Source organism: Asparagus officinalis, unplaced genomic scaffold (genome assembly GCF_001876935.1).
Source record: "Asparagus officinalis unplaced genomic scaffold, Aspof.V1 AsparagusV1_Un287, whole genome shotgun sequence".
Lineage (NCBI taxonomy): Eukaryota > Viridiplantae > Streptophyta > Magnoliopsida > Asparagales > Asparagaceae > Asparagus > Asparagus officinalis.
The window spans coordinates 78,573-93,165 of NW_017972552.1; the positions used below are offsets into that span (position 1 = coordinate 78,573).

The 14,593-nt window shown below is 40.4% G+C and overlaps 1 protein-coding gene across 1 annotated transcript in view; it reads left to right on the forward strand.

Moving 5' to 3' along the window:
• The window catches only part of LOC109827548 (cysteine-rich receptor-like protein kinase 10), a 6,111-nt gene extending 3,112 nt beyond the window's left edge, over positions 1-2,999 (forward strand). The window contains 5 exon segments of the mRNA XM_020394553.1: positions 1-173; positions 302-536; positions 612-765; positions 1,669-1,951; positions 2,698-2,999. The exon segment at positions 1-173 is cut by the window's left edge and continues 211 nt beyond it. Of these exon segments, the coding sequence (XP_020250142.1) occupies positions 1-173; positions 302-536; positions 612-765; positions 1,669-1,951; positions 2,698-2,741 (889 nt within the window). The 3' untranslated portion in view covers positions 2,742-2,999.
• The last annotated feature ends 11,594 nt before the right edge of the window (positions 3,000-14,593 follow it).

Consider the following 14,593-nt stretch of genomic DNA (forward strand, 5'->3'; position numbering starts at 1 on the left):
GCTTTCGGCTAGCTCAAGGCAAGGAATACAAGAGCTGAAAAATGAACTCATACTGGTAGCCAAACTCCAACATAAGAATCTTGTTCAGCTGCGTGGTGTTTGTTTGGAACAAGATGAAAAGTTGCTCATCTATGAATACGTACCTAATGGAAGCTTGGACAACTTTGTATTTGGTAATTCCTTTACTCTACAAGAAAACTGACTATCTCTAGGAAATTTTCTATCAACTGTTAAGACTTAACACAATGATCATAATATTTCACTCCTATATGTAACTAATTTTTCAGAATGTCTGCACTAGATCCTGTCAGATGCAAACAACTAAACTGGGAAACACGGTTCAACATCATTCGGGGGATTGCTCGAGGTTTACTATATCTACATGAAGAAAGTCACCTCAAAGTTATACATCGTGACCTAAAAGCCAGCAATATATTGTTAGATGCAGACATGACCCCGAAAATATCAGATTTTGGGTTGGCTAGGCTTTTTGAAGATGAAACACAGTGCATAACAAGTCGAGTGGTTGGAACATGGTCAGTAAATTCCTTAGACTGCACTAACTTCTAGTCGTAGATAAAAAACAATTTAACTTCTTTCATGTGTTGTAGTGGTTACATGGCACCTGAATATGCACAATGTGGGCATTTTTCGAGGAAGTTGGATGTATACAGCTTTGGAATTCTAGTCCTAGAGATTGTGACTGGAAAAAGGAGTTACCGCTTCCAGTGTGATTCTAAAATTTTCCAAGACATAGTTAGCTATGTGAGTATGAATTTTGAACCTTTATCCGTTACAAGACTACTTTAATTTTAGTTTTGGCGCATGCTATGATGAGCTAAAAATAACGAGACAATCTCTAGAAGGTTACAATATTTGGAGACGTTTACTCAATAATATATGCAAGACATTATGTGAATATATAGATGTCAAACTGCCATTTGTTGCATTAACTTATAAAGCAGTAGCAGAAAAAGATAAAAGTTTCACACATGCTGGTCTAAGGCTCTATTCACAAAAACAATCGAATAACATGAATTAATAACAATTCATGATAATAGAGAGTTACTTTGCCTGTTAAGAAATGCTTTACTGGTTTAATAAGCTCAAAGATTAATCCACCTAGCATGGGTTGAAATTAAGCTCTTGTACAATTGTACTGCAGGGTTACTATAGAAATCTTTCTCAAATTCTCCTTGAGGGTCTAGACCATGTTTGGCTAAACCTCAAGGGCCAGTCTTTTCTAATTGCTCCTTTATGGATGTTCTATTTCTTGCTTGTTTGATCTTGATGCATGATTGAGACATCAGGTTTTCTTCTCATAGGAATATATGAATAATGTTTTGACATGGAACTCACTTGTTATAGAGGTGATCACATATTAACGTTTGTCTTCACATGTGGAGAATTTGTAGCCCTTGTTTAGGGAAGAGACTTGGAGTTTCACTTACTAGGGGAGAAATAAGAGAACCATAAATTCATAGTTACTTATAGCTTGATGATAAATCAAAACACGAACAAAAGTTGGGATCTACTCAAAGTAATTAGTTCACTGGATGTGAAGTGTTTGTTTGTCTGAGTGTGATATACTAATTATGTTTCTAACAAATATTTACACGTCGAATTCTATTTGGAGACCATAAATTAACATAACATCTCCTCATGTAGACATGGGAACATTGGAGAAACGGAAGAGCCTTAGGAATTATCGACCCATCTATGGGTAAAATTTCTTCAAGCAATGAAGTTTTGAGATGCATTCAGATAGGACTTTTATGTGCTCAAGAAGAACCTGCTGATAGACCTCCTATGTCATCTGTTTTTCTCATGCTACATGGTCCCTCAATGGCTCTTCAAGAACCACTGCAGCGTAGACCACTCACTGCTGGAATGTTTGATTCAACTGCACCATTAAATCTATCACGTACGAACTCCAGTGCAGAATTTGCCCGTAAGTATTATTAACTACTGGTTTATATATGTGAATGAAGTTCTCTATAATTTTTATCATGGAGTTAGATGATTAGAATCTTTAGATTGTTAGAAGATAATTTGTAATTCTAGAAAACTCTAGGATATTTGTAAAAAAGTATGTAAAGTAGAAATATCTAGAATAATCTAGGAAGAAATTATATTAAGCATGGATGTATGTAGAATTATATAGAATTCTCTAGAATTTTGATGTATCATGAAAAATCTAAATATTCTAGAGAATTCCTTGTGAGCTTATAAATAGCCTTGAATGTAAGCTTTGTAATCAAGCTTTGAAGCAATTCATATAAAGTTTCTTCAAGTTCTTAGCCTCTTCTCATTTTTCCTCCTATTTCCTCCATTCTCAATCCATCCCGCTTCCTCAACTCCAACATAGATACCATCGGTATTTGAAGAGCATACTTCAGAACCTGAAGACTAGCAACGCTTTACCCCAGACAATTCACTGAAATTGGAGGATTGAGATATTCATCTTCTTTGAAGAAAGCTAAAGGCAATAGCCAAATCAATAATGCTTTCTTAGATATAGCAGCCACAGATCTAATACAAACAATGTGCTTTTTCTCACAAAATATATCATAGATTTCCTCTTAGAAATATCGTTTCACATGAATGAATTCTTTCAAGCTCTCCTTAATGCCATCATCATCTTTGAGTTAGTTATATAAATATGTTTTTTTGATAATAGTTAACCAAATTTTACAGGAAGCCTATATGGCACTGTTGAGGATAAGGTTCTCATCAACTGATAGGTGCCGAAAGCGGAAAAAGCAGCCATGGACATGAATTTTAACAGTCAGAACATGAGCTTGTATGGCCCGGCTACCAGAAAGTTCAGGTCAAGTTGATCACAGGATGCCTCAAATTCCATAATGAGGAGCCTTCTTCGATTTCTTAAAACTGTGATTAATTTCAATCTCTTGGTACTGTTTTTCTGTAAATTGTGTTATAATGTTGAACATTATATGTACTGATCTACGAGTTAAGAAACCTATAAAAATGAGAATAAATACACCGCAAGATGACCGTAATTGTATATTTTCATTCAGTTATTTATCTTTGAAGCATAACATCATTTAGTTTCTTAGAGGTTCCATCTTAGGTAAGTTTTGTTCCCTAATAACTGATCAGCAAGCTGCAAACAGTTCCTCTAATCTTTTGCAACCCATAATAGCTACTATTCCACAGAGGAACACAGGACCTGATGACCTATTATTCCACCAAGAGGAATTTGCAAATTTCACAGTTATACCTGTATTATGTGTTGTGCGCAACGGAAATTTCGGCAGCACCTCCGGTGCGCAAGGTGCACAACAAGAGATTAGATTACAACGGAAATCCTGTTTCACAAAGAAAACAGGAACCGAAAGCAAAATATCTTAACAAAGTGAGATATCAGCTCTTCCTCTCATCAGTTCTAGGACTGACCTGTCGAGGGAACCTACAAGCTATTACAAATCACGGTAAGAACACAAATTTAACGTGGTTCGGCAAATTGCCTGGGAACCTACAAGCTATTACAAATCACGGTAAGAACACAAATTTAACGTGGTTCGGCAAATTGCCTACGTTCACGGGGCAAGGAGGGGGGAGATCTACTATTAGAGAGGGAGAATACAAATAGGGTTTATAATCACACAATTTAAACCCTCACACAATCTCTCAAACCTCTCACAAAAGGACAGTCGCCAAATAGGATTTTTCTCCTCTGTACGAAGCCTAAGAAAAATCCACAGCAGCCTTTTGCACGCCGTCCAAGTTAATGCACGCGGCCTTTTGCATCTGCTCCAAGTCCTCTTTGCACGATGTCCAACTCTCGCGTCTGTCTCTAAACAGAAATCGCATCTGCTCTCTCCCCTCTCTTTTTCTCCTGTACTTACACTTCTGCCGAAAACAAATCAACCGAAAAAAAAAGAAACTCTCCTTCGCCCAACCCTAGAAGAGACATCACAAAGGTATTTATAAAGCTCAGCAACAGGTCTTCGGGTGGACCCTAGGAAAAACAAAACCGCACATTCATTTCTCCCACGTACAATTCGTGGCCCCCACACGAAATCTGTGGTTTTGTTTTGCTGCTATCTCTTCACGCGGAACGAAGCATTCCTCCATCTCGTGGATAACAACCAGCAGTTAAAAACCGCTTCATGAAAACGTGGTGGCCCCCACATCTTTGCTGATTTGTTCACAATTCTCCACCTCGGTGAACGTTTTCCCAAAACTGAGCCGACACTAACCAAAACAAATGTCCCACTTGTTGCGTCCAGGATGAAGTGGAATCAATCCACAGCAACGGACTCAATCCACAACAAGTCGAGACCCAAACGAGAATGCAAACACTCTCCAAATATTGGTATCAACTCACCAAATCGGCTGCATCATAAATGACTGTCTACGTATCCTCTTGCCCAAGGAATTAAGTTTTCACGTAGTTCACCCAAATGGTCGCGAACGACCTCAATCAACTAGAAGAGTTCGGAACCCTTCTCCAACATCCCTATCAAGTCTACGACTGATAGCACCTCCAATGACCCCCAAACTGAAACAATCCAAACATCTCCACCTGAGATGAACTAATGGCCATATCCAGACTCCATCTATCAGCTACACTCGAATCGATCAACCTATCATCTGCATCCAAATCATCCAGACTCCATCTATCAGCTACACTCGAATCGATCAACCTATCATCTGCATCCAAATCAACATGATTCCCAATCTGTGTCACATCAAGCTACACTCGAATCGATCAACCTATCATCTGCATCCAAATCAACATGATTCCCAATCTGTGTCACATCACCTGGAATCCCAAATGATGCAGTATGATCTGGAATCTCCACCCAACGTGGAGTAGCATCACTCTCCACCCGTTGTGATATCCTAATGATCTGATCATCATTCTCCATCTGTCGAGAGTGAGACGTGACATACCTGCTCAGAACAAAGTCAGAAGCCAATACCTGATAATCAAATATGCCTCTGAATCCTAAATATGCTATCGGATCAAATCTCACATCCACCATGTGACCAAGTGCTGGGTAGCCAAACATCCAACACATCCCAAAATCTGAAGCAGCTCCACCAGATTTAAAATCTCTACATGCAGCAGTCGGCAATCTATGCATAAGATGGCCCAAACAAGTCGTAGCCCGCACACCAATGCCAATGCTCGATATCAAACACCGATTCTTCTCCGGAAAGGAACAACTCCCCAAATCTGCCATCTCATCACGTCGCCTCAAAGTTTTCATACCAATGAAGTGTCTCCTATTGTGGTGAGCTTGGCACAAACTCAAGAAAGAACCCCTACCATAATCAAAACGTCAGATTACCTTTCTACCAACACACTTCATCCATCTGTTACGGGCTTCTAGGACTTCATACCAATAGGACTTGGTTGCAACCCACCAATGCCTAGAGCAATCTCCAACTACGGAAACTACATACTTATTACCTCCCAATGATGCTCCCTTGGAAGTCCCCTGAATGCCTGAATGAACACTCCTCAGAAGACCCCTCGAATGATGGATAGAAGTACCAATCTCCACCTCGGTCTTCTTGCTCATACCAATGGGTTCACAGGACTTCAAACTGCAGGTCAAAGCACTCATCAACAACCTATGCACAGCATTACCAATCAAATAACCCAGTATCAAATAACGCCACAGTCTAGCCGAATCTGATGAAGTTGTCATCTCCCTATCAATCGTCGTGCTTCCGAGCAAATAATATAAATTGCTCCTTCTGACACCCTTCATCACAATCATGGATCCTAATGTGACCTTAAAGCGTGCGTCCACCAAGATCACCGTATAGTCTGCTGCTACCAAAGCTCCAAGTGAAATGATGTTCATCTTTAATTATGGAACAAACCTCACTTCATTTAACTCCTGAATCACCTCGTCACTCATTTTAATTCGAACGGTACCAATATCACCAATAGAGAATGCATGTCCATTATACATGAACACAACATCCTCTCTTTCTAACTTCTGAAAGCTGGAGAACCAATCCCTCCTAGGAAAAACGTGATAAGAAGCACCCGAATCCAACATCCACTCTGTAGAGTTGGCAACACAAACTGACGGTAGTACAGACAACGAATAGCCTGAAGAATCCGAATCTGAATTGTTGTCACTAGTCTTAACAACATTCACCTCTGAAGCTTGTACAGCTTTCCCCTTATTCTTCTCGGTTCAATCTAACTTTGGGCATTCAGCTTTTTAATGTTCATCCTCTTTACAAAAAGCATACTGATTCCTACGAATTCTACGATGTACCCCTCTAGTTTGCGACCTCCTGCTTCGGTTTGAACCACGGTCATGAACTACTAATGCATCTCCCGATGCCTTCTCGAATGACTCATCAACACTCTTCCTCAACTCATAATTCACCAATGCTGAGTTCACCTCCTTGTAACTAACAGTAGTTCTTCCATTAATCATAGTGAGAACAAAGGTACCATAATCATCCTCGGACAACGAACACAAAAGTAGCATCGCTTTGTCTTCATCCTTAACCATGATATCCACATTGGCCATGTCTGAAAGTAGCTTCGTGAAGTTGTTAACATGCTCCCTGATGGAAACTCCCTTCTTCATCTTGAACTGGTAAAACCTCTTCTTCAAGTGAAGCCGTTTCTCAATGGTCTTAGTAAGATACTTTTCATTGAGTGTTTCCCACATCTTCTTCGTCGATGTCTCATTCATCACATCATAAATAAGATCCGGTGTCAAGCATGACCGAATGACTCCACACGTCCTACTATTTATCTTCTTCCAAACCTTTTCTTCAATATCAGCAGGTTTCTCTTACAACTCAAAAGTCTCTTCCAAGTTTTGAGCGTCCAAAGCATCCATCACCTGGCACCTCCACAAACCGAAATTGATCTTGCCGTCGAACTTCAGAACATCAATCTTCATGTTATTGATGCTCAAACTATGTATCGTCTTCGTAAGAGACGAACCAGATGTGCTTGATTCTCCCATGTTGTCGATCTAACCCTTCAAATAAGAATCCAACAGCGAATCCTTCGAACAAGCTCCCAAGTCCAACCTGGAGTTCTGATACCACTTGTTGTGCGCAGCAAAAATTTCGACAGCACCTCCGACGCGCAAGGTGCACAACAAGAGATTAGATCACAACGGAAATCCTATTTCACAAAGGAAACAAGAACCGAAAGTAAAATATCTCAACAAAGTAAGATATCAGCTCTTCCTCTCATCAGTTCTAGGACTAGCATGTCGAGGGAACCTATAAGCTATTACAAATCACGATAAGAACACAAATTTAATGTGGTTCGGCAAATTGCCTACGTCCACGGGGTAAGGAGGGGGGAGATCTATTATTAGAGAGGGAGAACATAAATAGGGTTTACAATCACACAATCTAAACCCTCACATAATCTCTCAAACCTCTCACAAAAGGACAGTCGCCAAATAGGATTTTTCTCCTCTGCAGGAAGCCTAAGAAAAATCCACAGCAGCCTTTTGCACGCCGTCCAAGTCAATGCACGCGGCCTTTTGCACCTGCTCCAAGTCCTCTTTACACGCTGTCCAACTCTCGCGTCTGTCTCTGGACAGAAATCGCATCTGCTCTCTCCCCTCTCTTTTTCTCCTGTACTTGCACTTCTGCCGAAAACAAATCAACCGAAAAAAAAAGAAACTCTCCTTCGCCCAACCCTAGAAGAGACATCACAAAGGTATTTATAAAGCTCAGCAACGGGTCTTCGGGTGGACCCTAGGAAAAAAAACCGCACATTCATTTCTCCCATGTACAATTCGTGGCCCCCACACGAAATCTGTGGTTTTGTTTTGCTGCTATCTCTTCACGTTGAACGAAGCATTCCTCCATCTCGTGGATAACAACCAGCAGTTAAAAACCGCTTCATGAAAATGTGGTGGCCCCCACGTCTTTGCTGATTCGTTCACATTATGAAGCTTACCAGCACATAATTGAAGCCTGCATAACAAAAAAAAAAGGCTTTATAGAGGCTATGAGTTCAAGGCTGCTGGTGAAGTAATTGTAATGTGGTGCTTCTCTTGGAGATCTTACCCTTCAAGTGTACCTAGGAAACTTGCATTGTGCTTGTTATTGTTTTAATGCTTATTTTGGTCAACTGATAATCTCGCCTTAAGAAGAGGAATTTTATAAATTAAAGAAGGAAACCACATAAATTTGAGATCTCATATATCTCAAATCCTAAGGGATCACACCAAATAAACTAAACATAATTCTCAAGAAAATCCTAACTTAATACTCAAGAAAAGGAACAAATACAGATCGGCGGATTTTTTTAAGAAAAAATTATATTCCGGATTACATTCCTAATTCACTTTATGATTTCAGAACTCTTCTGAAATTTCCATGTCTTGTGACCAGATTCTGGCTAATGCAATATAAGATGCATCTGGTTCTCGTTTTCATGTCTCTTTTCAATGGATTGAACTCGATAAATCTGCCCACAAGATCCAAGCTCGTCCTCACTGTAGTCCAGTTGTATCGTGCCACTATCTGCATGGAGATACTTCATGGCTATGAAAGAGCTTTGTTCTACTCTCACTATTACAGATTCCCCTTGTGTTTCAGTTTACCACCTCACTATTCTCAGTGTGAACTTAAGTCGTTCTCCTTACCGACTTTGTGCTTATTACAAAGCCAACCCTCCCTACACAACCAGATGCTTTGTTAATCAATCTCAGCAATACTTCCATATCATCACCCTGACGAGAATATGATCAGTCATTTGCAACTACAGGAACAAGCAAAGTGATAGATGCAAAAGTCTAGAGTTCAGTTTGCTATCTGGGTAGGAGATTTAATGCATAATACAAGAACTAATAAGTATCAAGTTAAATTCCCTTAACTTTCATTAACCTTAGAACTTGAAAAAAAAAGTTTCTTACTGATGATCCCATATGTTTATACACTAAAATAATTATATTCTTCGATGAAGAAAATTACAGGAGTTTTCTGACTTTTGTAAATTGGCCACAGAGAGAGATAGTTTGCTTCGTTGAATAGATATTCAAATACGTAGAATTTTATTTCCACTATTTTTTTAGTAAGGTCAATGACATATAAGAAATATTCTGATGCATTTTCGGAAATATTTTACTTCCGATTATTCTCTTAACTAAGTTATACAGCCCATTCTCTTCAAGTTAATATATGTAATCACTAAAGTTAGAATGATTCGCTTATGTTATCTCAACTATGTCATATAAACATACAAGTTGTAGGCACAACTTGCAGTATGTTATATTGTTTCCTTTTGGTGTATGATAATGAAACACAAGGACCAAGTCAGACATTCACTCGTATCCTCTATGCTTATGGTTTGCGTTACCTATAGGTACTTATCAAATCACATGATTTTGACCCAGTCCCTGCCTCTTTTTTAAGAGCTATGTAATACAGTTTTTAATGTTTTAATACATTTCAAAACCTTTTAAATTCCCACTCACCTTTACCTCTCTCTATCTCTCTCCCCTTTATCAATTGCCCTTAGGGCAATGGTTAGCAAAATCGTACATAAAAATCTAACCACTTTTGGAGAATCTAAGACGTATCTAAGTCTATTGCTAGTTCAGTTCTTCATAAATATCACTAATAAATATACACCCATCTAATTATTACATATATTTAAGCATACAATCATCTTCTCTATCATTATGATTATAACTTACAAGAGATGCACTTCGAAAATTAGTTATCAAGTCAATTTTTATAGCAATAATATAAAAACTAGATTTCCACTCTGTTAAAAAATAAAATTTTAACCATCAATCTCCACTACAGCTTCTACATAAACTTTAATACAAGATCATAAGTGTTAGATGTCACTTTTAAAGTTAGGTTTCACTTTTCTAAAGTGGTTTCACTTTTCTAAAGTGGAAGGTTTCAATTGCGATTTTTTTTTATTCAACAATTGCGGCACACATTAAGTCGCTTTCTTTGAATTTTAGAGTTAGGCACCGCACTAAAAACCGCATTTGTTGAAAATGAAGGGATAGCAGATCAGAACTCGCCTATAAATAGGATCAGAGTTGATCAGAGTTTCTAACAATAAAATCCAATTTTCAAAACTGTATATACAAAAGTGAGAGAGAAAAAATAAAGAGAGTTTCTCCTTATATAAGAGAGATGGTAACTACAAAATTTTTCTCATAGTGAATTTTTCTACTCATGTCTGTGATTTTTACCCCAAATTTATTTAGGGAGTTTTATACGTAAAGTTTGTGTGTCCAATTTTATTATTTCTACACTAGCTTTAGTTGTGACCATGCTCTATCGAGTCTCGATTGTCCAACAAGTGGTATCAGAGTCTGGCTTAAGGTGTGTGTATCTGCTTATGGTATGCTTTGTGACTATCACTAAAAATTAATCCTCCACATCAGAAAATAAGTTAGATTATCATTTACCCTTTGAAAGAACTGGATATTATTCACAAGTATCGGTACTATTCACAAGTATGGTTACTATTCACAAGTACGATTAATGTTCATGTGAAATAGTAGAAGTTACTTTACGCACTCAAAAATGCCAAAAGGAAAACGAGGGTCGCACCTCATTACAAATAGGCGAGGGTCATTATTAGGGCGCACATCGTCTCGTCAATGAAGATGAAAGTTATTCAGAAGCTCAACTGGAAGAATTGAAGCTCATTGTCAAGGATGAAGTTCGAAACTCGTCGTTGGAAACGAGGATCGAAGGTCATCAAACAACAAAGTTCGTTAGTGAAGACGAAGCTCGTCAAAGGAAGTTCACAAGACTTGCTAGACGGTTGGACTCAGCTATTGAAGACGAAGTTCGCTAGTGAAGACGAAGCTCGTCAGACGAAGTCAGTGAAGACAAAGTTCGTCAAGAGAAAATTGTCATATTGTGAAGCATGCCTTATTAGACGAACCTCGCTGCGCGTCGAGGCTCGTCTAATCTGACGAACCTCGCCACGCAGTGAGGCTCGTCATCCACAAGAAGTTCGGCTGTAACGGTCACGAGGACCAAGTCAGCCCACGTGGGCTAAATTGCAGGAGATCGTTACGCCCATCTACCCACGATTTCAACACGTAAGTTACGTGCTAATGGCTTATAAATAACCCCGAGCAGCTATGAAAAAGCCATCGTGAGCACAGGCACAAGAAACCAAGGCTAGCACTCACGTTCTTTGAAGACCCGAACCTCGGTTCTAGCCATTGAAGTCATCAACAGAGGTTGATTCCTCTTTCGAGTGGAAGCGATCTTGATCTGATCGTCAATGGGAAGCAAACTCGACTTTAGTATCGAGTGAGGCATCCTTTCACCACTTAGAACCCACGTTAAATAAAAGAGAGGTCAAATTAATCTTCTCTTCATCTGTACTCGAAAGAGGGCTATTGTAAGGGATTCTTACTAAGTGATAGAACACATTCTTAAAACAAGAATCAATCATATATTCTTTTTTCGACCGTATAGAAAATGACGACCACAGTGGGAGCAGTCGTTCTTTCGAAGGACCTGGTCGTGGCGCAATCAGATAAGATCGCGATGGAAATTGAGGTCGAAACTCTTATCAACGAGTTCGACCAATCTAAGTACGAGGAGTTCCTCTCCTCACGTACTTCGAGTCCCACAAAGGTATGTAAGTGCCGTAGAGTCTCATATGAGACTTCAGCCCATGTGGCTTTTGACCATTCCGCTCGAGTAAATCTCGAAGAGGAACCTCAGCCTCTGACTGTCGAGGCTTCGAAAACTAGTCATCAAGCTAAGAAATGAGTTGTTAAGCAACCTCGCCAAACTTTGGTTGTTGCTGTTGAGCAACTGTGCCAGGCTTTGGCTGCCACGAAACCCGTTGCTGATCCACTCTCCAGACGAGCAAGACAATGTCGACGCCTGAATCAAGCTCGTCGCAAGGCTCGAGCTTTGGTCTAGTTGGATGGTTTCTACTATCGGCCATGAGACAGCACGTCTAAGGCCCACAAGTCTACCGAGGCTCCATCAGCTGAAGTGCGTCAAAATGGCAAACCTCACTCCTGCATCAAAGTGTGCTCGAACAATGAACCTCGTCTTCAACACGAGGATCATTTGATCCAAGCTCACCCTGCTCAAGCTCGTTAGGAGGACAACCCTCAAATCGAGAGCCGACCGAGACGACGTTCAGTCAACCAACCTCGCCTCAAACGTGCAAATGACGAGGCTCCTCCAGCTACCCAAGTTTGCCAATCTCTGGCATTTAGAGATTATTGCTCATGTACTGCCAAGTTGCCGGAGCTAACTGGGGGTGGTCCTAGTACTGATCTTCGCGATTATCTCGTCCGCAAACGCAGTATGAGCCAAATGCAGACTCATTGCAATTGTGAGAAGCTCATCTCCACGGTGCTTTACCGATGTCATTGTGGAGGGTTGACACCTAAGCCTTCAGTCTTTGAACGATTGTCCGAACTATCGACAATCCTGTCATCCCGAAGAAGGCGCTTTCGTCCCAGGAAGCAAGTTCCTAGGAATGAATATGCTAAAGTCATGGTTAACATGGTCAGCAAAGGCAAGGGTAAAGCCCTAGCTGACTCCTTTATGTCTTCTGATCCTGAATTCTCCCTAGGACTAGGCGAAATACTTGTCAAAGGACAGGGCGTGTATCAACATACCCGTACCCGCACCGGAGTAGTGATTCCATTGGATTATCGAAGATTAGAGGGCATCTCAGACGATGTCAATGAGGAGCCTGAAAACTCTGCCATTGCAACTTCCCAACCATCTACTACTGATCAAAGTGAGTAGGTGAATGCTCACATGGCTGGGAGTGAAGAAGACACAGCAAGAAAGCTGGAAGAACAACAAACTACTATTCTCCAGCAACAAGGATCTATCAGACACATGGAAGCATTGATAGAAAGACTTGTCAAAGAGAAAGAAAAGAAGAAAAAGAAGAAAGCTACTGCTGAAGGTTCAGGATCAAGGCACCGACAACCTTCACCCGGTGCTAACGAATCTAGCCGTCGAGACCAAGATGGCCTTGATGAAGAGGATGAAGATAGAGAAATTTTCAATATTCATTCTGAATCGTCTGAAGCTAAGCCCAACCCTCACAAGAAAAGGCGAGATCAGAAGTTGGATGATTTTCAAAAGCAACTTGATGCGTTGAAGCTTCAAGGAAATTTTAAGGAGTCGGGGGTAACTAGGCCCTATCCCGCTGAATGGGATGCCGTCCTCTATCCCCCAAAATTTAAACCACTCAATCTCGTATAGTTCGATGACAATGGTTCTCCTATCCAACACATTTACTATTTCCAAACACAGACTAGACATATAACGGGTAATGATCCTATTATAACTTGACTATTCATTAGTACCCTCAAGAGGGTCGCTTTTGAATGGTTCTGAAGATTGGAGCATGGGTCTATCAAATGTTGAAAGGACTTCGAAAAGATTTTCATGGTCAGATTTTTTGATGACTATACGGAAGTGTCTATGGCCACTCTACTACCCGAAAAGCAGAAGAAGACAGAGTCCGTCAGTGATGTTGTCAAGAGATTCAGGAACCGATCACTACATTCCCGTGATCAAGTCTCAGAGGCTACACTTATTGAGATATGTCGGAACAATCTCTCTATCAATATACTTTCAAAAATGGGCACAGTTGAAGCTCGCTCGTGGAAAGACTTGGTGTGGCAAGGAGAACAGGTCGAGAACATGCTCAAGAGGATAGATGCTGAAGAGCCTCGTGAGTCTCGTCCGAGAAGAGGGGGTAATCAAGGCAATTTCACCCCTAAGAAACAATAAAAGGGGAAAGACACTTTAACAGTAGAGACATCCTCCGCCCCTAAATCTTCTTCGAAACAAAAGGGCAATTCTTCTGATAATCGCTTTCAGAAGATGTACGACTTCAAGGATGAACAAATCATCCTTATCCTCAAGTCTTTGATTAAGACGAAGAAGATCAAACTCCCAGAATTGAGGCGACTTGAGGAGGTATCGAGGACAGATGATCCCAATTACTGTATGTACCACAGAATGGTGCATTATCCAACCAAGACGTGCTATATCCTGAATTATAAGATTCAGGCTTTGCTGGATGCAGGTGTCATGACCCTTCAAGCGGAACAAAAGGTGTTTGCAAACATGATCTCCTTGCAATTTGGAGATTTCGCGGAGGTCTAGATCTAGGATGGTGTGAAGCCAATCCCTCAAACAGAGACTAGGGTCACGAATCTCGATCCTCATCAACAGAAAGAGAAGTGCATAGTTCTTTATACTATTCCGAAAGGAGAGGTCATGTGGATCCACCCTGACTTACTTGAAGACGGACAATGGACATCGACGAACTTGAAAAAGTCCAAGTCCAAACAGAAAGCCAAGCATAAATCTTACAATGTCATCTCTGTCATTCCTGAGTAGGGGATTGAAACAACTTCCCTTAGTAGTTCTGGTGATGAACAACCAGTATTCACCACGCAACCTACACAGACATCAGGAACCTACGGTGGGAAGGATTATTTGAAAAAGTGCCCCGAGGTAGTAGACGCGTCGCCAAAACCAATAGAAGGAGCAGTGAAGAAGACACAATTGTCTGCTAATGATCCAAAGGCAAAGGAGCCCCGATATAATAAAGTTCTCAGGAAAGACA